Source organism: Dendronephthya gigantea, unplaced genomic scaffold (genome assembly GCF_004324835.1).
Source record: "Dendronephthya gigantea isolate DGI-Jeju-01 unplaced genomic scaffold, DenGig_1.0 000123F, whole genome shotgun sequence".
NCBI lineage: Eukaryota > Metazoa > Cnidaria > Anthozoa > Malacalcyonacea > Nephtheidae > Dendronephthya > Dendronephthya gigantea.
In genome coordinates, this window is record NW_021163133.1 from 615555 (window position 1) to 641700 (window position 26146).

The 26146-nt window shown below is 35.3% G+C and overlaps 1 protein-coding gene across 1 annotated transcript; it reads left to right on the forward strand.

The window, feature by feature from the left end:
- The first annotated feature begins 100 nt into the window (after positions 1-100).
- LOC114535764 (interferon-induced very large GTPase 1-like) lies at positions 101-25007 on the forward strand. The gene is made up of 6 exons (XM_028557085.1): positions 101-177; positions 7964-8127; positions 8917-9072; positions 9385-9543; positions 10770-10931; positions 19176-25007. The coding sequence occupies exons 2-6, from the start codon at positions 7989-7991 to the stop codon at positions 24095-24097; spliced, it is 5538 nt and encodes a 1845-aa protein (XP_028412886.1). The 5' UTR covers positions 101-177; positions 7964-7988; the 3' UTR covers positions 24098-25007.
- Positions 25008-26146: the final 1139 nt, after the last annotated feature.

Consider the following 26146-nt stretch of genomic DNA (forward strand, 5'->3'; position numbering starts at 1 on the left):
TTTGCTTAGTCACATATAAGGTATGGCATTCCATATATGGGAGAGTGCCACGTAAACATGTTGACTGTCGTTTGATAGAAATGATTTAAAAGTTTAGGAGGTTTTTATTAAACCGTCATCGTGAAATGTGCGAGTAGTATTTTCTGAATAGTATTTGACATAAGGATTAAAGTCGAGGTTTGTATTTTCATACAGCTGTATTCATTATTTTGCAATTTATGTGAACACATAATATAATACACAATATAATCTTCAAAATATATATATATATATATTATATATATATATATATATATATATATATATATATATATATATATATATATATATATATATATATATATAGCGATGCAGAAAGGCGTGTTTTGTTGTTATGTTTTGCGTAAAATTCATATTTGAAAATCTAAGCTTGAGTCAGTAAAATTTTGTCAGGGGCGAATGAAAAAAATGCATCACTAAAAATACAGCCAAAGTCCCAAACACTTATTTTGTATTAGTAATGTATTCTCCCCCGGCCCCGACTTGATCGATCGCGTAGTTACGAGAACTATCTATGGTCGAGTTTGCCGTGAAATTGTGATTACGAAAGTACGAAAATGTTTCGCTTCTTTCATCCCGAAATTGAAGGTGTGAGAATTCGTAAACCGAATTAATCGTACAATCGGCTGGTCAAATTTAAATCGTAGGATTATTTTTAGTACGGAGGAAACTTATATGCATTATATTGACACTAAATAGTGCAGGTTTTAGTTCATTTGTTTCTCCGAGGACTTTCCCACCTCGGCGTTGTCGTGTCATGATGCGTGACGGGTTTATGTTAGGATGAAAGGGCATCGTAGATGTATTTATTTGGGCTAATTTTTAATCCGATGAAATTTTCGTTTTCGTTGACTAGTATTGACAATTTGTTGTAAAATTCGGAAACAAGGATAAAGCGCATCATAACACATAAATAGGAGATGTTTATATCAAGTTTGCCTCAATCAATTATGACAGGTATTATCATTAGTCAACTATATACTACTGGTTCTTCTCCCCTAGTTTCTGCCTAAATGAGCTAAACAAAACACTTCTTGACGTTTCGACATTTGATATACCACAGTTGTTATACATAGTTATATGGAATTTTTAATTGTAGGTGCAAGTACTGAAGGGTTTTACGAGAGTAAATGTATTGATTTATTCTATTACTGCATGCTACTACAATGAGAGAAAGATGTCTTATGTGTTGTTTTGAAGTTATGTTATACCTGCGAGACAAAAGGCGTTACTAAGTAATTTATGTATGTATGCCACGCATGCAACAAGGTTTCCGCTGCCATTTGATAATTCAAATATCCCCACATGACGTGGGCCACATCTCAATCAATGTGTTTCTCATTTTACGCCTGTTCTTATACATATACTCTTGCGGGCATGTGGACATACAACATGCAGTTGAAATGCAATTTTTAAACACCTAAGATACTTGCAATTGGTATACATATTTATAATAAAACGTCTGATTTTAGTGAACTTCATCTGTGCTGGAGGCTAATAAGCTATTGGCAAAACCGAACAACTTTCGCTTTGCACAAAAGCTGAACGTCATTGCTCAGATGTTTCTTTTGAAAGTCAGTTTGTATCACGCCACTCGTCTTGTTGAAAATTAACAAACCTGCACAATGCATTCATAACTTCTAAAGCCAATGAAGTAAGCAGTTCTCGACACTCACAGAATTGAAAATACTTTAAATGAGGTGATTCTCAAGTGAGGCTAGAAATATTTCTTTTTCATTAATTTCCTGTTATACTTTGATTGAACATTTTGCTTTCTGACTGAGATGATTCAAGGGAGAAACACGTAAATGTAGGTATTTATGACTTAGCATCAAATGTGGTATAGCAACTGCCTAAAATAGACAAAACACTTCTTGACGTTTCGACATTTGATGTACCACATGCAGTTGTTATACATAGTTATATGGAATTTTTAATTGTAGGTGCATGTACTGAAGGGTTTTACGAAAGTTAATGTATTGATTTATTCTGTTACTGCTACTACAATGAGAGAAAGATGTCTTATGTGTTGTTTTGAAGTTATGTTATACCTGCGAGACAAAAGGCGTTACTAAGTAATTTATGTATGTATGCCACGCATGCAACAAGGTTTCCGCTGCCATTTGATAATTCAAATATCCCCACATGACGTGGGCCACATCTCAATCAATGTGTTTCTCATTTTACGCCTGTTCTTATATATACTCTAGCGGCCATGTGGACATACAACATGCAGTTGAAATGCAATTTTTAAACACCTAAGATACTTGCAATTGGTATACATATTTATAATAAAACGTCTGATTTTAGTGAACTTCATCTCTGCTGGAGGCTAATAAGCTATTGGCAAAACCGAACAACTTTCGCTTTGCACAAAAGCTGAACGTCATTGCTCAGATGTTTCTTTTGAAAGTCAGTTTGTATCACGCCACTCGTCTCGTTGAAAATTAACAAACCTGCACAATGCATTCAAAACTTCTAACGCCAATGAAGTAAGCAGTTCTCGACACTCACAGAATTGAAAATACTTTAAATGATGTGATTCTCAAGTGAGGCTAGAAATATTTCTTTTTCATTAATTTCCTGTTATACTTTGATTGAACATTTTGCTTTCTGACTGAGATGATTCAAGGGAGAAACACGTAAATGTAGGTATTTATGACTTAGCATCAAATGTGGTATAGCAACTGCCTAAAATAGACAAAACACTTCTTGACGTTTCGACATTTGATGTACCACATGCAGTTGTTATACATAGTTATATGGAATTTTTAATTGTAGGTGCATGTACTGAAGGGTTTTACGAGAGTTAATGTATTGATTTATTCTGTTACTGCTACTACAATGAGAGAAAGATGTTTTATGTGTTGTTTTGAAGTTATGTTATACCTGCGAGACAAAAGGCGTTACTAAGTAATTTATGAATGTATGCCACGCATGCAACAAGGTTTCCGCTGCCATTTGATAATTCAAATATCCCCACATGACGTGGGCCACATCTCAATCAATGTGTTTCTGATTTTACGCCTGTTCTTATACATACTCTTGCGGGCATGTGGACATACAACATGCAGTTGAAATGCAAGTTTTAAACACCTAAGATACTTGCAATTGATATACATATTTATAATAAAACGTCTGATTTTAGTGAACTTCATCTCTGCTGGAGGCTAATAAGCTATTGGTAAAACCGAACAACTTTCGCTTTAAACAAAAGCTGAACGTCATTGCTCATATGTTTGTTTTAAGAGTCAGTTTGTATCACGCCACTCGTCTCGTTGAAAATTAACAAACCTGCACAATGCATTCATAACTTCTAAAGCCAATGAGGTAAGCAGTTGTCGACAGTCATAAAATTAGAAAAAAAATGATGTCATTCTTAAGTGAAGCTAGAAATATTTCTTTTTCATTAATTTCCTGTTGTACTTTGATTGAACATTTTGCTTTCTGACTGAGATGATTCAAGGGAGAAACACGTAAATGTAGGTATTTATGACTTAGCATCAAATGTGGTATAGCAACTGCCTAAAATAGACGAAACACTTCTTGACGTTTCAACATTTGATGTACCACAGTTGTTATACATAGTTATATGGAATTTTTAATTGTAGGTGCATGTACTGAAGGGTTTTACGAGATTTAACGTATTGATTTATTCTGTTACTGCTACTACAATGAGAGAAAAATAGGTCTTATGTGTTGTTTTGAGATTTTGTTATACCATATGCAGTTAGACAGGAGGCGTAACTAAGTAATTTATGTATGTATGCCACGCATGCAACAAGGTTTCCGCTGCCATTTGATAATTCAAATATCCCCACATGACGTGGGCCACATCTCAATCAATGTGTTTCTCATTTTACGCCTGTTCTTATATATACTCTTGCGGGCATGTGGACATACAACATGCAGTTGAAATGCAATTTTTAAACACCTAAGATACTTGCAATTGATATACATGTTTATAATAAAACGTCGGATTTTAGTGAACTTCATCTCTGCTGGAGGCTAATAAGCTATTGGTAAAACCGAACAACTTTCGCTTTGCACAAAAGCTGAACGTCATTGCTCAGATGTTTGTTTTGAAAGTCAGTTTGTATCACGCCACTCGTCTTGTTTAAAAGTAACAGACCTGCACAATGCATTCATAACTTCTAACGCCAATGAAGTAAGCAGTTCTCGACACTCACAGAATTGAAAATACTTTAAATGATGTGATTCTCAAGTGAAGCTAGAAATATTTCTTTTTCATTAATTTCCTGTTATACTTTGATTGAACATTTTGCTTTCTGACTGAGATAATTCAAGGGAGAAACACGTAAATGTAGGTATTTATGACTTAGCATCAAATGTGGTATAGCAACTGCCTAAAATAGACAAAACACTTCTTGACGTTTCGACATTTGAGGTACCACAGTTGTTATACATAGTTATATGGAATTTTTAATTGTAGGTGCATGTACTGAAGGGTTTTACGAGAGTTAATGTATTGATTTATTCTGTTACTGCTACTACAGTGATAGAAAGATGTCTTATGTGTTGTTTTGAAGTTATGGTATACCTGCGAGACAAAAGGCGTTACTAAGTAATTTATGTATGTATGCCACGCATGCAACAAGGTTTCCGCTGCCATTTGATAATTCAAATATCCCCACATGACATGGGCCACATCTCAATCAATGTGTTTCTCATTTTACGCCTGTTCTTATATATACTCTTGCGGCCATGTGGACATACAACATGCAGTTGAAATGCAATTTTTAAACACCTAAGATACTTGCAATTGATATACATATTTAAAATAAAACGTCTGATTTTAGTGAACTTCATCTGTGCTGGAGGCTAATAAGCTATTGGCAAAACCGAACAACTTTCGCTTTGCACAAAAGCTGAACGTCATTGCTCCGATGTTTGTTTTGAAAGTCAGTTTGTATCACGCCACTCGTCTTGTTTAAAAGTAACAGACCTGCACAATGCAATCAAAACTTCTAACGCCAATGAAGTAAGCAGTTCTCGACACTCACAGAATTGAAAATACTTTAAATGATGTGATTCTCAAGTGAAGCTAGAAATATTTCTTTTTCATTAATTTCCTATACTTTGATTGAACATTTTGCTTTCTGACTGAGATAATTCAAGGGAGAAACACGTAAATGTAGGTATTTATGACTTAGCATCAAATGTGGTATAGCAACTGCCTAAAATAGACAAAACACTTCTTGACGTTTCGACATTTGATGTACCACATGCAGTTGTTATACATAGTTATATGGAATTTTTAATTGTAGGTGCATGTACTGAAGGGTTTTACGAGAGTTAATGTATTGATTTATTCTGTTACTGCTACTACAATGAGAGAAAGATGTCTTATGTGTTGTTTTGTAGTTATGTTATACCTGCGAGACAAAAGGCGTTACTAAGTAATTTATGTATGTATGCCACGCATGCAACAAGGTTTCCGCTGCCATTTGATAATTCAAATATCCCCACATGACGTGGGCCACATCTCAATCAATGTGTTTCTCATTTTACGCCTGTTCTTATAGATACTCTTGCGGGCATGTGGACATACAACATGCAGTTGAAATGCAATTTTTAAACACCTAAGATACTTGCAATTGATATACATGTTTATAATAAAACGTCGGATTTTAGTGAACTTCATCTCTGCTGGAGGCTAATAAGCTATTGGTAAAACCGAACAACTTTCGCTTTGCACAAAAGCTGAACGTCATTGCTGAGATGTTTGTTTTGAAAGTCAGTTTGTATCACGCCACTCGTCTTGTTTAAAAGTAACAGACCTGCACAATGCATTCATAACTTCTAACGCCAATGAAGTAAGCAGTTCTCGACACTCACAGAATTGAAAATACTTTAAATGATGTGTTCTCAAGTGAAGCTAGAATATTTCTTTTTCATTAATTTCCTGTTTACTTTGATTGAACATTTTGCTTTCTGACTGGGATAATTCAAGGGAGAAACACGTAATGTAGGTATTTATGACTTAGCATCAAATGTGGTATAGCAACTGCCTAAAATAGACAAAACACTTCTTGACGTTTCGACATTTGATGTACCACAGTTGTTATACATAGTTATATGGAATTTTTAATTGTAGGTGCATGTACTGAAGGGTTTTACGAGAGTTAATGTATTGATTTATTCTGTTACTGCTACTACAATGATAGAAAGATGTCTTATGTGTTGTTTTGAAGTTATGGTATACCTGCGAGACAAAAGGCGTTACTAAGTAATTTATGTATGCCACGCATGCAACAAGGTTTCCGCTGCCATTTGATAATTCAAATATCCCCACATGACGTGGGCCACATCTCAATCAATGTGTTTCTCATTTTACGCCTGTTCTTATATATACTCTTGCGGGCATGTGGACATACAACATGCAGTTGAAATGCAATTTTTAAACACCTAAGATACTTGCAATTGATATACATGTTTATAATAAAACGTCGGATTTTAGTGAACTTCATCTCTGCTGGAGGCTAATAAGCTATTGGTAAAACCGAACAACTTTCGCTTTGCACAAAAGCTGAACGTCATTGCTCAGATATTTGTTTTGAAAGTCAGTTTGTATCACGCCACTTAATTGTTTTTGAAATATGAGAACAAACATATGCTAATTGTTCACGAAAAAAAAACATGTAAATGTATAGGTATTTATGACTTTTTCCGCTCTATAGTATATACCGCATTTCAAAGTATTCCTACTATTCTTTTTATATTTTTATAGTACCCATATAATACCATATATATAGTACCCATATCAAACACCTATTTAATGATCGAAGCCGTTCTAATGATTACTAGCAAGCGGGTTTTCTGCGCAAAACAGTAGACACACACACGTTTTTTTTTGGGAGAAGGGTTGTGGGGGAAGCACTCCTATAGGATGTAATTCTTTGTGGTCATTCTTTCATCCCAAAGCCTCGTTCTTAAATGGCCTTCAAACCGTTGTCCTGGGGTTTATATTCTCCATAGGACTCTGGAACTTCGCACCAGCGCATGATGTCATGTATGCGCACACGCTACATACCATGAAAGAGGTAACTAGCCTCTAAGACATCAACCTGACCAACCGCACACGCTAGTTGGGCGGTATACGATTCGACTGATCCATGATTACAATAACTTAATGCTGAGTCTATGCGCTTGAACGTGACAATCAGGAGCGCTTCCTCCCACAATACACAGAATGTGTATCCCCATAGACGAAGGAGTCCTCCCCCCAAAATAGGAAATCAATATTTTGAAATATTGGCCAGTGTGGCTGATACGCTTGAGAGCGTTGAAGTAGGTGTTTGAATGTAACGTTCAAAACAATCAGAAGACCAGCGTCCTAACGTTTTGATCGGCCAAGCAGGCAAGTTAGCCGAGGCTGCGGTCGTAGCAGCGTCGATCCGAAAGCTATGACCAGCATATTTCGTGGCGTTGAGACCAACTTTTTGTAACAAAGTTCGAGTCTGAGCAGTTAACGTTTGTTGCGTGAGCGGTTTGCCTGATGCATGAATAAAGAGAGGGCCTGTGGTTTTTGGTTGTCTTGCTAAATACTGCTTCATGGCCCAAACGGGGCAAAGCGAGGTGCCTGTGGACAGTTAGTGCGTGACCTACGCGAAAGGGGTCTGTTTTGTCTTTTAGTGATCAGATAACATTATAAAACCATATTCAACAATAATTGGTCGACAACTTAGCGCTAGCTGCAATTTCGTTTTACAGTATGTGAAAGACCCTTACTGAATGGTCTATTAGTACTTGCTGAATCGGAATTTCCGTTCTACTCTGTTTGAGATTCTAACTATAGCATCACTAAAAAGCAATGCGCAAGGTTTATGTCTGCAAATATGTTAGAATTTTATGGAATTATTTGTTTCGATTTTGCGCGAATTCATTTTGATTTTTAATACAGAATAAAAGAAAGCGTTATAGTACAAATGGAGAAAGCAGAGAAAGAAGATCAACACCAAGTTAGAAACGAAACAACATCAGCCGAAGTTGAAACCAATATATATTTGGAAGACAAGAGAGACAATAGGAAGCATGATGACAAAACATCTGATGTTTCAGTAAATGGTATGAAAAATTATAATCGGCTTCTATAGCGGTTTTATTTGTTAAATATCAAATATTCGAATCGTCTCGACCTAGCGGGCCATTTGGAAGAGCATTGGCCAAGAAAACCAATGGTCGTGGGGTCTTTTCCTACCGTGGTCAAGCTATTTTTCAGCTTGCCCGGTTGATAACTCAAAGTAGCAACATCAAAATTTAATTGATCTGAGTCAATTGATCTGAGAATTGATCTGAATATCACTGCTAGATTAATTCTTCTGGGGTTGTCTCGTATGTATGCCCAAAAAAATTCAGTTATTTTGGTCATCTTTGGTCATCTACTGGTAGTCAATAACTGAATGCCTCATTCCAATTAACCAATCAGGTTCAAGTAATATCATGATGTTACTAATTAATAAATGACATTATTTACCCTGGTTTTTCGTGTTGTCTTTAAAAACCAATTGACAGTAACGCAAAAGATGGCGGCATGTATATTTTACCAGAATGCATTGTGGGCATTAAGAATGATTGACTGAAAAAAGATGGCAAGAAAAACTAATGATGTGGTAAAATGTACATCCGCCATCTTTTTTGTTATGGTCAATTGAAATCCACATAATATAAACATCCTGAATTCGGAATCCAGGCTATAAAGCGGTTTCCACAAAGCTAAATTCTTTTCTGTTCAATTGAATTGATCAAAGGAATTTGCTACCGCCAAATATTCACAACTGAAAAAAATCAAGCGAAGAATCTCGCAAAATTTACTGAATTCGTCAACATTTTTCTTTGTCTCAACATGTCTTATAGAGCACATGAAAGAAACAGGGAATGGAGATAAAAAGCAAGTTAAAATCAAACCAACATCAGTTAAAGTGGAAGCGAATAATATCACGGAAGTCAACTATTCTGCAGGAGAGGACGGTGATAAAGATGGTGGCATAACAACTGATGATTCAGTGAATGGTATGAAGTATAATTATTTACTTACTCATCATTGCTTTCTCTCGTGGTCTTGTTTGTCCGCTTTAATTCCTTTTGACAAATCAAAAAAATCGTGGCAATAACATGTATTAGGAATCCAGGCTTAAAAGATTGTATCGCAATTAAATTCGTACAACCAAATTCCATTATCTTTCATTTCTACGTGAACCGCGAACCACACCATTCTCAGAGAGATAGAGATAGAGTCTACTTATACATTTTCTGACAAAGTTTCCACTCGTCTAGAAAAGTTTTCCAATTTTGTCAAATTTCCTTTGAACAAAAATCTTATAGAACACATCAAAGGAACAGAGAATGAAGATGACCAAGATAAAAGCGAAACAAAATCAATTGAGCAAAAAAAAAATGATACCCTGGAACAAGCCGAGCATTCGGCAGAAGAGTGCAACAGTGATGAACATGATGAAAAAACAACTGATGATTCGGTCAATGGTACGAAACATGAAAAATTACACTTTCGAGGTCTGTTTTTGTAATGGACATTGTGTTTGTCTCGATTATTTTTGGCAGTTTTTTTCGTACATTTTCTTGCTTTATCATTGCGATAATTCCAATTTGTTTCGTATTTGTTTCTGCGGGGACTTCGCGAATGATATCCGAAGAAATATTTCGTAAGAATTTTTTTAAATCCACCACAAAGCTGGCTATAAATTTTTTTTGTTTGCATCATTTAAACAAGTAGTATAAACCAGGAAGAGCTTACTCCCCAGTAATTCCTACAATCAGTGCATGAATGCACGTCCAATGATTACAAAACGTCGGTATGGTATTTTTTTGCATTATCGAAATTTATCAAAAAACTTTGCCGCATGGTCTAGTACTATTACTTATGATGATGCGAATGATGGGTATGATGCGAACAATTTTAAGACTCAATGAATCTGTATTGTGCTCCCTTGAATAACGACTCTTTGACATAACATGTGCATCAAACTTATCGCCGACAGTAGATTTGAAATTCTTAGCATCGGTACCAATTTTTATTACCATTCATTTCCAATTCGGGCCTAATGTTATAAATCAGTTACACAAAGACTTGTTATGTTATCATACGCAATTTTTCAACTTCTCCTATACTTTTTATACAGACCAATATTTGGATGTTTTACAATATTTCTATACTGACAGAATTTCCTTCATCTGGACAAAGTTTTACATTCCCATCACATTTATCTTATGTTATAGAAAAAAAAATAATGGTATGAAATACGACACTCGGTTTTTGTAGCGTATGTTTTCTTTACTACTATAGGACAATTTTCGTTCTAAATGACAGAAATATAATGAGCTATAAACTCATTTGAGTCATGCCAAAATATAACCTTCGGTCCGGCTAACTTAGGAATTTATTTGCTTGGTTTGAAATGGTGAGTGGTGCTGCATGAATGTATTTCTAGATTTTTACTGTTATTTTATGCTCTCTCTGAAAACCAATATTAATTAAAATTAACCCGCATCATAGTAATCACCTGAATTTAGAAATTAGATTTGAATAACCAAATTATCTTTCCTTCCAATTTTAACCATCTTTCATTTTTGGACCATGTTCAATACCATTCTCATATACATAGTCTGACAATATCTACGTATTTCTACGTATGTACGCAACGTTTGCTTATTTCCGTAACATTTTTCTTTGGTTCAAAAATATCTTATAGAACAAATGAGGGGAACAAAGAATGGAGATAAACGACAAGAAAAAAACGAATCAACATCTACTGAGGTTCAAACGAATGATCTCATGGAACAAGTTAAGTATTCGGCAGAAGAGGGCGACACTGATAAAAATGATGACAAAAAAATTGATGATTCAGTGAATGGTATGAAGTATGAATATTTATATCTTCTTTATCGCTTTCTCTGGTGGGCTTGTTTGTCTCGTTTATTTCTGGCCTAATTTCTTTGCCCCACATAATCCTGACGTGATTATTGCGATTGCATTTAGGTGACCGCGCATTGGTCTATTCGGCAACTCAACGAATGAGATTGATTGCACTGAAATCAGCATGCATCCAGTAATTTTATGTTGCTACTGATATCACTAAATGATATTCGACAATTATTGGATTAGGTTGAGTGTGATATCGAGAATTATCAAGCCGAAGTTTGCGGATAACGCAAACTGAGGCTTGATAATTATCGATATCATGTGAAAACCGAATTCAATAATTGTTTTATTATGTATTTCCTTTTTCGGGAGGAAGCCTGCGCCATTATTGACAACAAACTAGCGGCAAAAAATTACGTCACCTACGGATTATTTTCAATGTCGCGCAGGGCATTGAGAATTATCTGTAGGTTTTTAGCCAATCACAATCGAGATTGCATTAGTAATGTATAATAATATAATTTTTTTAAAAAAATTCACAGTTTTCTGATTGGCTAATAGTCATGTCGAACGCGTGACACCATAACGTGTGATACGACTTTTTCTTGCACGTTACTACTGGAGTACCATATATCTTTGAAGAATTGCCCCAAAATTTAGAGGCCAAGCAGTACCACTTTTTTGACTGGTGATTCAAAGTATGTTGGTGGTGGTATACATGTTGGATAGCAGATGGAGATATATTGATTAACCTCAATCCCATTTTTTCCTTATTTTGTTTTAATAAGCACAATGTTGCTTGGTGTTTTTGTTTTAAGCACAATGTTGCTTGGTGTTCTTGTTTTAATAAGCACAAGCTTGCTTGGTGTTCTTGTTTTAAGCACAATCTTGCTTGGTGTTCTTGTTTTAAGCACAATCTTGCTTGGTGTTCTTGTTTTAAGCACAATGTTGCTTGGTGTTCTTGTTTTAATAAGCACAATGTTGCTTGGTGTTCTTGTTTTAATAAGCACAATATTGCTTGGTGTTCTTGTTTTAATAAGCACAATATTGCTTGGTGTTCTTGTTTTAATAAGCACAATGTTGCTTGGTGTTCTTGTTTTAATAAGCACAATATTGCTTGGTGTTCTTGTTTTAATAAGCACAATGTTGCTTGGTGTTCTTGTTTTAATAAGCACAATGTTGCTTGGTGTTCTTGTTTTAATAAGCACAATATTGCTTGGTGTTCTTGTTTTAATAAGCACAATATTGCTTGGTGTTCTTGTTTTAATAAGCACAGTGTTGCTTGGTGTTTTTGTTTTAAGCATAATGTTGCTTGGTGTTCTTGTTTTAATAAGCACAATGTTGCTTGGTGTTCTTGTTTTAATAAGCACAATATTGCTTGGTGTTCTTGTTTTAATAAGCACAATCTTGCTTGGTGTTCTTGTTTTAAGCACAATCTTGCTTGGTGTTCTTGTTTTAAGCACAATATTGCTTGGTGTTCTTGTTTTAATAAGCACAATATTGCTTGGTGTTCTTGTTTTAATAAGCACAGTGTTGCTTGGTGTTTTTGTTTTAAGCATAATGTTGCTTGGTGTTCTTGTTTTAATAAGCACAATATTGCTTGGTGTTCTTGTTTTAATAAGCACAATCTTGCTTGGTGTTCTTGTTTTAAGCACAAGCTTGCTTGGTTTCTTGTTTTAATAGGCGCAATCTTGCTTGGTGTTCTTGTTTTAAGCACAATCTTGCTTGGTGTTCTTGTTTTAAGCACAATGTTGCTTGGTGTTCTTGTTTAATAAACACAATATTGCCTGGTGTTCTTGTTTTAATAAGCACAATGTTGCTTGGTGTTTTTGTTTTAACCACAATGTTGCTTGGTGTTCTTGTTTTAATAAGCACAATGTTGCTTGGTGTTCTTGTTTTAAAGTGCCTATGTCATGTTTGGGGAAATAGACTTTTTAGGTAGTTTAGACGATTTTAAGAACTTTTGCAATATATTGGATAAGTCGAAAATTTCATCTTCATCGACTTTGAGGGCCTCAAATTTGGGGATTTTGACAATTTTTATGATTTTCTGTGATCCTGAAAAAACTGGTAACTAATGTTATGTGTGACGTCAAATCGGGAAGTTGCGAAAATAACAATAAGCTATATCATAGAAAATAAAGAGTGTTAAATTATTATATCGCGGATAAGCAAAGATTTTGTGTAAAGTTAGGCCTTTATGTGTTCGACATGTATTAATAATGGTGCAAGGATGTAACACAGCTTTGTAGTTTCAACACCGCCGATTTACGCGAAAGAATTGCGCTACCGTACATAGAATTTTATATGGTACACCGCCCGAGGCAAAAGACAGGGGAAAGCTCTGTTCGAAAGAGCCGTTTGACCTCTGAGGAGTTCGATCAGAACAGTTATATTGGTATCAACGAAAGTTTTGACTTTTGATGTAAAACAGATTATCCGTCGTGGGACTTGTGGCTCATCGCTTGAAGTAAGACACAATAAGTATATCTGTGCGCCCGTCAAATTATAATAACAAAACTAGCAGGACATTGTCTGCAAGATATCACCGTCGCAAAGTTTCATCAATGCTCTGTTCACTTGTTTTGATTCATCCATATCTTGCGTAATGCAACAATAGAGAACATGAGAACATGAGTTTCATCAATGCTCTGTTCACTTGTTTTGATTCATCCATATCTTGCGTAATGCAACAATAGAGAACATGAGAAATGTATCACACTGTTGATTAAAGCAAGTACTTTCAATATATTTTTTATTTCTACAAAAAACAGAAATTTGATATTTATATGTTTGTACACTAACAGAATCTGGAAGTATGACCAAATCACAAGAACAGATTGAGACCTATTAATTTGCTTCAGTACCTTCAACTTGGGAAACTCGATCCACACATCCGCATTAAAAACAAGCAAAACCATGTTGCAGACTTGTGACAAACCCATAAAAGGTCATTGGAATGTTCTGAACTGTCTTTGCAGGAAAAAATAATCAGTTATTGAATAATGTATATATGTAAATATTTTATTGGTGGTTTAACAACACACAAATTTTTAAAACATAAACCTATCAAACAGTAATTATGTATTGTTATATCAAATGGTCAAAATAAAGGTATTATAACCCTCCTAAATGAGCATAATTTTTGAATAAATCTTTAAAACTACTCTCAAAATTTCATTGAAGTGCCTTGTTTATACATTTATTATTTCAAAATTATATATTTCTTGGATATATGCATGATATTGTGTTTTAATGCAAAAAAACGACACGAGTCGCACAAAAACGAGTTCACTGCAATATAGGCAACATTTTGTTGCAAGCTACACACACAATTTGTTTTACAAGTTATTCAAATTTTAATTCATAATGAAATTTGCAAAAATGTTACAACAAAGCTTAAATGTTATATAAGTTGTGTACAAAAGGCAGCAATAAGTCAAATTCCTAAAGAAGCAACCTCTTCTGAGTTCTGACTGAGTTGACTTATAACCATAGAATATGTAAATGAAAAGGAGTATAAAATAAATCCTTAAAGATGGTCATCTCTGTGAAAGTCCTTTTCATTAAATTTACTGCATATAACATGGCGGTCATGACATTCTTTTTTTCTCCAAGTGGCCATAATTGAACAAGTTGCATCGATTGTCAATATGCAATATGTTCAAGTCAAGATAGCTACAAAGTAAAATGATAGAATGCATTATGAAATAATTGAGAGCATTGAAGATGTATAATACAATACACATATTAATGGTACCAAGGAATGCTATATAAACACTATTTCTCAACAGCTCTTGTCTCTTTGACTTTTGAATGCTAACTGGCTTGGTGATAAAATTTATAGGTACCTTCTAGTAGACCACTGTTCAGCACACCATAATTAGATGAGAATTCATGTGTATACCCCAAATGCTTTGTTTGTCGTTTTACTTTGAAAAACGCTGGTCTACTCTTATAATTTTTGGTACTTCACCATTACCGTAAAATAAACATCCGATTCAAATAGCAAACGTTGATATACAAAAACAATTCTACTCACCATCTTTCCTGCTACACGTCTTTCGAACCAGCCTCCGACTGTATATTAAGTATTTGCAATTTATCTTCGTGTTCCGACTTTCTTTGTAATAGTTGGCAACACATTTTAAAACATCATTCGGGTATGGACACTTTCATCTGCAGTCAGAGCACTGAGTGAGTCAGAGCCTCAGAGAAGCGTCATCTTCAAGATTGTTCGATCGTAGCAATCAGTGCCAATGAACAGCTTGTTCGGCGTTATTTTCTGATTCACCTCGCCGCTGATCGGATAAGTAAAGCTTCACGACATTGTCGCATCCACAAATTAAACGAAACGCGACAGTAATATTGAAAAAGTACAATTCAAAGTCTATCTTCGCTCGCGCAATATCATGATAAAATACAGTGTTTTACGGCTTTACAAGAAATGCGACTTCCCGAAATGACGTCACAACCCGTCTCACAACCGTTCTCGCCCTAGTCCTTTAAGGTCACGGTTTTAGTCAAAATCACCAACTTTGAGGCCCTCAAAGTCGATGAAGATGAAATTTTCGACTTATCCAATATATTGCAAAAGTTCTTAAAATCGTCTAAACTACCTAAAAAGTCTATTTCTCCAAACATGACATAGGCACTTTAAGCACAATGTTGCTTGGTGTTCTTGTTTTGATAAGCACAATTTTGCTTGGTGTTCTTGGTCTTCAACAATTCTGAATCACTCAACACCTTATGCTCCCGGTAACTCACGTTGTAGTCTTTGTATTGAAGAGAAACTTTGTATCATGAAATCAAACCATAAAAACTTGTTAAATAAGCGATCAGAGCTGTTCAGGAAATGTCCCCACAATGACCGGTACAATGCTGGAAAATTTCATCGTGCGCGCGTGCAACAAGATCAATTGAAAATTACGAAATCAAGCAAGAGAATTATAAACGGACATAATCGCCTGATGATCGATTGTTAAAGATCGTGAAACTCTGAGTAGCGAACAATCAATTTAGTATTGATCATATATATGTATATATACTTATACTTATTAACCGAATTTTAGGTCCGTACTAGAAAAATATCAGACCGAGGTCTTGACAGTACGAACCGATTGATAGCGAGGTCCGTACATAAAAAAACGAGGTCTGATATTTTTCCAGTACGGACCGAACGTATTCGGTTAATAAGGGATTTATTGCAATGCAATTATTATTATTTAATGCACTGCAGCATAATTCTTGCCGGCTCTTTCGCCAGCCAGTCGCCAAGTAAGCACTAAAGTGGCTTCCAAAACTTTGTTTTTTACTCGTTAAATAAGAATGTATACATAAATATAAACAAAAATCAAAGATGAATAAATATAATATTCACATGCATGTACCAAATAATGCTCTTCTTCTTCCATTCTCTGTTGATATTTTTCGTGTCAAAAATAAAAGTGCAAGCTTGTTTTTGTTCGAAAATATGAGAGTTGGTCCGTTATTACGGCAACGGTCTAATACTGGGGGATTCCAGACCGGCAAAGAACCAATCAGCGCACGCCATTTAGTCACAAGACCGCGTGTCATATAATATATATATATATATATATATATATATATATATATATATATATATATATATATATATATATATACACCCATTTGCAAAAACGTTGGCCGCAGATGGATATATAGATAGATACCCGAAATCTAATTAGAATTGCATATGTTGTGTAATATGATTGAAATCCCATGCAAATGTAATCATATGCAATTCTAATTAAACTTCGAGTATCTATCTATATATCTATCTGCGGCCAACGTTTTTGCAAATGAGTGTGTATATATATATATATATATATAATTATATATATATATATATATATATATATATATATATAAACAATTATTAAGAAATTCTTCGTATGAGATAAAAGAGTGCTCAATACTGCAAGCAAATAGAGCAATATATATTTATTCATTTACATAATTCTTAAAAAATTGGCATCGCTACTCTGAGTTTCATGCCACAGAGGCAATCATCAGGCGACTAAATTTCAGTTCGTTACAGGTTTGATGACGTGCGACTTTCTTGTTTGCGACTTTCTTTGGGCAGGAAATTTTAAACGCACACGCAACAAGAAAGTAGCACGTCATCAAACTTGTAACGAACTGAAATTTAGTCGCCTGATGATTGCCTCTGTGGCATGAAATTCAGAGTAGCGATGCCAATTTTTTAAGAATTATGTAAATGAATAAATATATATATATATATATATATATATTATATAATATATATATGTATATATATATATATATATATATATATATTATATATATATATATATATATATATATATATATATATATATATATATATATATACTGTCGTTGTCAAAAAGGTTGTCCTGAGCAAGTATATGTATATATCGATCACGTGACATTATTATGCATCAACACGCGTGGGATTGTACAAGCGTGTTAATTGCGAGTTCGAGTATAGCAAGGTGAACGATTAGAAAATGCCAAGACCATATTCGGATGATTTAAGGTGGAGAATGGTTTATCAACGACTGTTCTACGAAAGAATCATCGACGAAATTGCAGCACAGCTATTTGTTTGTTCAAAAACCGTCTATCGTACTCTCAGCACCTTTTGGAACACGGGTGATGTGAAGCCTTGCCGTATGGGTCGCCCAACAGCGAGCGTATCTTTATTCCCATACGAAGAATATATTATCATGGACTGTTTACTGCGAACGCCGCAAATACAGTTGAATGAGATAGCAAGCTATATGTAAACCTCTTCAATAGGATTCAAATCAGGACTGTCGTACACTCGTTCTACAACTTCTTGTACATGATGTGTTGGGTGGTTATCTGTTAAAAAATATGCATATTGCTAGTTTTAGCAGTTGCATCTTTGTGCATCAACAAGTTTTGTTTAAACAGATATTAATAGATCAAAACATGATCACAAATTCAGTCATCCCTTGAGACATATGTTAGAACAGCGAATTTGCATTAATTATATTCAAATCTCAACCATAACGAGAACGGATCGCGGGTTTTCCCCATCAAATCGATTCATAGCTGGCAAAAGCTGTTCATCAAGAAAATGGATAAAGGAGCGTGTTTCAAATCTTTCTTCGGGATTCTTTAACAAACAGTTCGCAAGAAGTCCATCACACGATATTGCCGAAATAATGGAATAGCGAGGTGTCCACCGTGCATAGCTATAGTCGCTCACAACAGGCGGTATCCCATGCATGCACGAGCACTATATCCATATTGCCGTTTATCCTTAAAACGTAGAACCAAATAAATAAAAGATCTACTAGTAGTACATACAATGCCTGTTTCATCGACGAAAACGAGCAGGTTTGGGTCGAAAAGGCTGATTTCGGCCATGAATTGTAGCCTAATATCGTTTTTTCGCTGAAGGGCAGTTCTCTGTATCTGAAAAAGAAAATCTGGCTTGAAGAGTTGATAAAGAACAACTAGAATCTTGTAATAAATTGGAAAAAAGGTGGAATGGCTTGCGTCTTATTAATATAGTTATATGATTTCCAGCGTGCGGTATTAAGTATATATTCCAACTTAAATAATGTCATAATGTTCGTACCTTTTTGCGTGTTATTCCAAGCCTATAGAGAGCTCGGCACAGTGTCTCCGAGCCAAATGAAGAACCTGTAGCATTAATGATATAGCTTGCTATCTCATTCAACTGTATTTGCGGCGTTCGCAGTAAACAGTCCATGATAATATATTCTTCGTGTGGGAATAAAGATACGCTCGCTGTTGGGCGACCCATACGGCATGGCTTCACATCACCCGTGTTCCAAAAGGTGCTGAGAGTACGATAGACGGTTTTTGAACAAACAAATAGCTGTGCTGCAATTTCGTCGATGATTCTTTCGTAGAACAGTCGTTGATAAACCATTCTCCACCTTAAATCATCCGAATATGGTCTTGGCATTTTCTAATCGTTCACCTTGCTATACTCGAACTCGCAATTAACACGCTTGTACAATCCCACGCGTGTTGATGCATAATAATGTCACGTGATCGATATATACATATACTTGCTCAGGACAACCTTTTTGACAACGACAGTATATATATATATATATATATATATATATATATATATATATATATATATATATATATATATATTTATATTTCATGGAACTGTACTTTAAAACGAGCAAAAAAGTTTTATAACTATTCTCTTTTATGGCAGCAACGAAGAACATAAAGTTTCCTAGTGGTCTTCCGAAGCAGTCATCTTTAGTTCAAAAAGGAAAGGACGGTAAACCAGAACAATGTGATGTGGGTCAATCATCACAGGCTATGAAGACATCAAACACTACAGTTCAGACAACAAATACACAGGACAAAAACGCACAAACACCTTTATCAAAGTACACTTTAAAACATGCACGAACGGTTGATAACCAAAAACTAACCGATGAAGATTTAACCTCCCATAAAAAAATACCTGATTATATTTTTGAAACATTAATGATAGGTAATTACAAAGCACGTGAATTCGAGTTAAAACTATCACATTCTAACGAGGAGACTGTTAAAAGTAACGATGATTCGAAAGAGAACGAAAACGAAGACGTTGGAGTCAACCCGATGGACGCAATACTTGGTATATTTCATGGATCCGATGATTCTTTACGACGTTATCTTGCCAATAAATTATCTGCGTGTCAACTTAGTGTCCCCTTTCTTCTGCCGGACCCTTCGGCACCTTCTGAAAACGTCACACTTTTGCTATCGGCGTTGGAGAATATCACTAAATGTTGGGAAGATGGGTCTACCACAAAACAAGTGTTTGCCATAGAGCATCCATTTCCAGTTGTTTCATTCATTCGAATTGGCACAACTAAAATGTCGAAATCATCCTTGATTAACAAAATTATGAGTTACGGAGGCAATACACATGACTACTTCTTCCACAAAAACATGAAAGGTGGACATGTTAAACGAAAAGTCGTCGATGGTTTGGTTGAATTGAGCTGGTATCTTCCTGGACAGAGTGAGAAACGGACATTACAAAACGAAATTTGTTTTGCAAATCTTCGAGGAGACGCCAAAAATTTCAGGAAGCAATTTCATTTCCTTTTGAAAATTTCATCCGTATTATTTATCTTATTACCTTCAGAGTTTCAACAAAGAGGGGGCGAAAGCATTCCAAAAGATATTTTGGAGGAAGCAACGAAAGCCGGTGGAAAAGTTATCCTTATTTTTAAGGAGGACATAAAATCGGATTCCAAAAGATATTTTGAAGATTTAAAGTTGACCTTGGTAATTAAAGCCAAAGAGAAAAACAAAAACCATTTTCTCCTTAGCATACGAGAAAAGATCCAGAAAAATATTGGTAAAAAGAAAGCATTTCCTCTAGTGGAGCTAGTTTCTAATCTGAAAAAAGGTAACATTAACCTTGGTGATACTTCATACCAATCATATGAAAAATTCGAAAAACGTTTCGGCGGTTGGCTTAAAACGGAAAACGAAAATTCTAAAAAGCTTCTGAAACTACAAACGCACATCCCAGCATTGGCCGAGTTGGAACGTAAAAAGTTTTGTACATCTAAAAGTGGTGATATTAAGCAAGTTCTCGCGAAGACTAATCAAGAAATCTTCAAGGAAGAGGAGGCCCAAAAAGAAACCTTGCATCGCATGGACACACAAGTTCTCAACTATCTCGCTGGCATTGGACAGATGGATGAAATTAATCGAAATTACACTTTAAATAAGTTAAAACATCACTTGGATAAAATGTCTCTGCAGGTCATGCCAAAATTGCATGCCGACTATCGCGAAGCTTTTCTTAAACACCAGAAAATAAGACAAGAAATGACCCAGAAGTTAAACACACAATCGCCCGAGGAGAAACGATTAAAACAGCTTCAAGAATCCATCTTAAAATACTCCTTTGGCATAGAACACATTATGAGAGAACTGGCTCAGCTTTACCAAATTGACAAAGTAAAATACGACTATGCAGCTGCTGCAGCGGACATGTTGCTTTCAGGACAACCTCTTGAAATAATGGATGGCGATTCGTTTTACATTCCACTGCGATGGTTTAATGCCGTGTACACTAAGCTACAAGAGAAAACAAATAATGCAAAACAATTTGTAATTTCTGTTGTAGGTATTCAAAGTTCAGGTAAGTCGACAATGTTAAACACAATGTTTGGTTTAGAGTTCCCTGTCAGTGCAGGGAAGTGTACTCGTGGTGCTTTCGCTAGTCTTCTCCCTGTAAGTGATTATCTTAGCGTTCAATCAAACTGCGACTATGTTTTAATCATTGATACTGAGGGTCTTGAAGGATCCGCAGACTCCCTGTTACGAAAACATGATAACCAGTTGGCGACGTTTGCAATTGGTATTGCTGATGTAACCATTGTGAACATATATGGTGAAAATCACAACGAAATGAAAGAATTTTTAGAAATAGCTGTTCAGGCTTTCTTGAAGATGAACCTGGCCGAACAAAAGAAGAGGTCATGCAATTTTGTTCACCAAAATGTTGTAGCTCCCGACGCGAGGGATAAATTGTTCGACAAACGTTTTGCCCTAAAGAAAGACCTCGACAAAATGACGGAGTTGGCTGCAAAGCAGGAAAATTGTACGCACAAATACCAAAAATTTGATGATCTTATTTCATTTGATTTCAATGAACATGTTTTTTATATACCAAGCCTTCTGAAAGGAAATCCGCCAATGGCTCCTGTGAACCCTGAATATGGAAGAGCAGTTCAAAGAGTAAAAGAAAACATCATAAATTTGATGTTGAAAGACAGTATGAAGCTTTCTTTCTCTCAATTTCGCGATAAGGTTGGTATTCTCTGGAAAGCCATGTTGAAAGAAAATTTCATATTTAGCTTCCGTAATATAATCGAAGTTAGGGCATTTACGGCATTAGACCGAAAGTGTTTCAATGAATCCGTGAATAATATGGTGATTGGAATGGGTGATCTTCAATCGAATATTGAAGTAGCTCTAAAAAGATGCTCATCCCCAGAGGAACTTTCTGAAGTGTGGAGAGAAAAAGAAAGAGATATACAAAACAAGGCGAAGGAATTCGAGAAGAAGATGAAAGACGCGCTAAATGATTTTATTAAAAGCGACGAGGACAAGGCGATTCTTGAACAGTGGAGAGAAAACGTAATGAAAAAAATTGAAATGCAAAGAGAACTTCAAGTATTGCAGGTACAGAAAAACTGCTTATCAACTTTCAATCATTTGCAGCAAATTCAGGATATTGATAAACAGAAGGATATGCGTAAAAAAGAACTGCTGGAAAAAGCTAAAAAGTTTATAACATCTGCTGATACTAATGATGAGGGAAAATTAAAGGCGGCATTCGAACAGGAATGGAAGCTATGGACTGAAGGCCTTCCTGGATGCGAGGAAAAGAAAGTTGATGTCAATAAAGAAATGGTGGCTGTTCTTTGCAACACAGATCTTGTTCTGACTGCAAACTTTAAAGAGAAATTACAGGGAAAAGATTATATAATATCAAACTTTAAAGAAGACGAGCCAATTATTGACGATGATCATCTTACATATAACTTTAATTTTTTGGGAAAACTGGTTGACTTCGTTCAAAACAAGAAAAGAGTGAAGTGTCAATCCGACGCTCAGAAAATTGTAAAGCTTGTGGATAAGAAAACACACGATTTTGCGATAAAAGCATCCGCAAAACCAGGGGCAAGATGCAGCAGCAATGAACTAGAACGCATGTATCACATAGTGATCACCACTATAGAAGAGGAAACGAAAGATGCTGAATTTAAATTGAGTCAATCCTTAAAATGTGACATCTTGCTCAATATTTTCGCCAATAGATATAAAATTTTCGATGAAATGGAAGAACTCTTTATTCTGGAACGAGACATAAGAGGTGACCTGGAAAAAAAATTTCGACCAGAGCTGGAAAGATATTTCAATAAAGTTTGTAAGAAGGTGAAAAAAGAAGTGTTGGCTGCAACTTCGTTTGTCGAGGCGCTTGAAGTCCCAATTGAGACGGCGCTGAATAGCACCATGGGTCGGGCAGTGGCAAGAGAAATGTTGAAGGAAGCTAAGTATCAAAGCAAAGGTCAATTTCATGCGAGTGTCCTCATTCAACTTGGGGAGGAATGCGAATTGGAGGCCTCTACGTCGAAGGAATGCAAGTTTGAAGCGTACAAGCGGTATATAGAAAATCCAGTTAGCTTTTTAAGAATGCAGCTCATTGTCTCTGCCGAGAAATACAGTTTAGAAGAAGAAAAAAAATCTATTTTCGAAGAGAAAATCATTGGAATACGAGACAATATTTTAGCTGCTATTTCCAATGCCAACGAGGAAACAAAAACGAACGAGGGAACAAAAACGAACAAGGGAACAAAAACGAACGAGGGAACAAAAACCAAAGAGGGAACGAAAACCAACGAGGGAACAAAAACCAACGAGGGAACAAAATCTTTAAAAGTTAAGAAAATATCATCTTGGATTAAAACATTCGTGGAAAAGTGTTCTACCCTCGTTATCAAGAATGAAACATTTGCATTAGCTGAAATTGAAGATCTGGAAGAGATTGAAGTTTTCCAGGAAGAAGTTCTTAGGAAGGTGACCCATTTTGTAGAAAGCTTGATCAGATGCGGGTTAAGTCACGAAAGTATAGAATTATGGCATCCAAAACCAGCTGATGTTCTATTTAACGACATGATGGGTTGTCAAAGTGTTTGCCCATTCTGCAAAGCCGTGTGTGACCTAAATCATGAAAATCATCTAGGTAAACACTCAACACCATATCATCGCCCAGAGGGAATAATTGGTTACAAATACCAGGCAACAAGACAACTAGAAACCAATATTTGCCCAATGAATGTGGACAGTCTCCTTAGGTTTCAAAACGTTGCCACAGGTGGAAAATGGCATCCTTGCGAAGAATACGAGTCGGTTAATGAATATTACGAATCGTGGTCAATTCCTAGAGATACGACATTAGAAGCATCTAAGTATTTTCAGTGGTTCATGGTAACCTTCTCCAAAGATTTGGCTGAATACCACAACGCGGAAGAGCCAGATATTCCTGAAGCATGGAAGCGCGTTAATTTCAGCGACGCAAAAGAAGAACTTAAACAGAAATACAGCCTGTAAATATTCGCTGAAAGATTTTTCAAGGTTGTTACATCATATTTTTTGCATTTTTCATATTTTTCATATTTGAGTGGCCTGTATTTTAGGGCACTTTTAACAAAACTTAACTGTAAAAGTAAACATAACATTAACGGTTTTTTGCACGCACAATAATATCATAGCAAAGATGACTCATATAAGTTTTGTCTTTTCCAGTTTTTCCCTGATAGTTTTCTATTTTTTTTCTTGTAACCGTAAATTCATCTAACTACCCTATGTACAAAATAATGCGAATTAAATCAAATATGTCAGGCTCCAAATCTGCCATTACGTATCAAGTTAGGGCAGCTGTATGGCAGGCCCTTAGCTAAATATCTTTCCGAAAAAGAGTTTTCAAAATTTTGAGCAAAGATACAAAAACTTTTTAAACGTAAACAGCTTACGTACTATCCCTAAAATCTGAAATCTAAAGTAACTAAACAAAAAAATTGCACTGCTGTCCTGACTGTCCCTATTATACTGGTAGCAATCATTAAATACACCACATTGCTCTACATATAAATGCAATACAGACTGACAAACGTCAAATATACACATTACGTCCTTTCATGGTCAGATAAACTATTCTGGATCAAAGTTGGCTCCTACAATCACCATCAAGTCAGCTGATTCTGATAGAAATGACACTGAACTTACAAGAAACACCAGGTCTGGACATTGCCTATATTTTAACTTCATATGTAAACTTATGGATAATCTCTATAAATACGGATGATAAAAAATTATCGGCCAAGAATATCACAAATAATTTGGTGATTCACGATAGTTAATATAGACATTCAAAGCCGCATAGCGGCGGTAGTTCAATGATAAGTTGTAAAATGCTTGAAAGGCAGTTTAGATTTTGCATGCCTTTTTTCCAAATTATGAGCTAAGCACATACCATTGAACTGGTCGACATATTCAAAAATCTAACATTTTCCTAAATGAGAATAATCGATTAATCTAATTTTAAATAAATTTCCACAAAAAACAGCCAAGCTCTGAATCACCATTGTTTAGTTGTGTTTTAAAATTTATCATAACATTTGTCGGGTCCCATATTTGATTTTGACGTCCATGTGCATAATCAAAAATCTTTGAAATGAGAATATTTGGAAAAAAAAATAATTTAAGGTTAAGATAAAGCCATCGACGAATGTGTGCAAAATATTCAAAAGCAATTATTGACAAGCGTGTTGATGTCCTAATGGAGCCAAACCAACAAAAAGGATGCTTCAGTTGACGTGGCAAAAACTAGTGGCTAAAACTTTACAAAGGATTTAACATGATTGAAAAGAGAAGTATTTTTTAATGGCGTTTCCTGTTATCATCGACGCTTGCGTCGTTTCTCTGATGTTAGAAATGAGCATTGGCATTAGAAATAACATTGGACTGAAATGGAATCTTGCAAGATTTAGATTCGATGAAAAATGTTTCTTCTTTACAGACCAAGAACGTGATTACGAGATTTAGTTTGCCAGAAGAATTTCGATGAAAATTTTAAATTGGACACAAGAAGTATTGAACATGAGATGTTACTATTCCTATTCTAAAGATGAAAACAATTACTAAATATCAGAATGTTATTTTGAACTTACTTTCATTGCTCGACGGTGAAATATGGCACCAAAATGGTTCTCTATAATATGTGCGATTATATTAAAAATCGCCAAAACCTATCCGTTTTTCTATTGAAAGTATGAAATACGAACTGAAGCAAGAACTCCTCCAAATGCAAATAATGAAGAAAGCTATAATGAAAGTCAACCTTAACTTGCGCTTTTATGAGGATGATGCAAAGATGAATTTTAACGGTTTGTAAATGCATAAAGAAAGTGGATTCCCATGCAAGTGGATTTAAAAGCCTCATCATTGGAAGAACGGTGTGGAAATTGGCCTGATTCGTTAAACGCTGTGAAAAACGTCTAATTCTCTAAAAAATTAATTTTAAAGATTTTTCGATTTGGTCACATGGCACATATCGCGCGCGTGATAAAGAAATATATGGGATTCCTATTTTAAATTTAT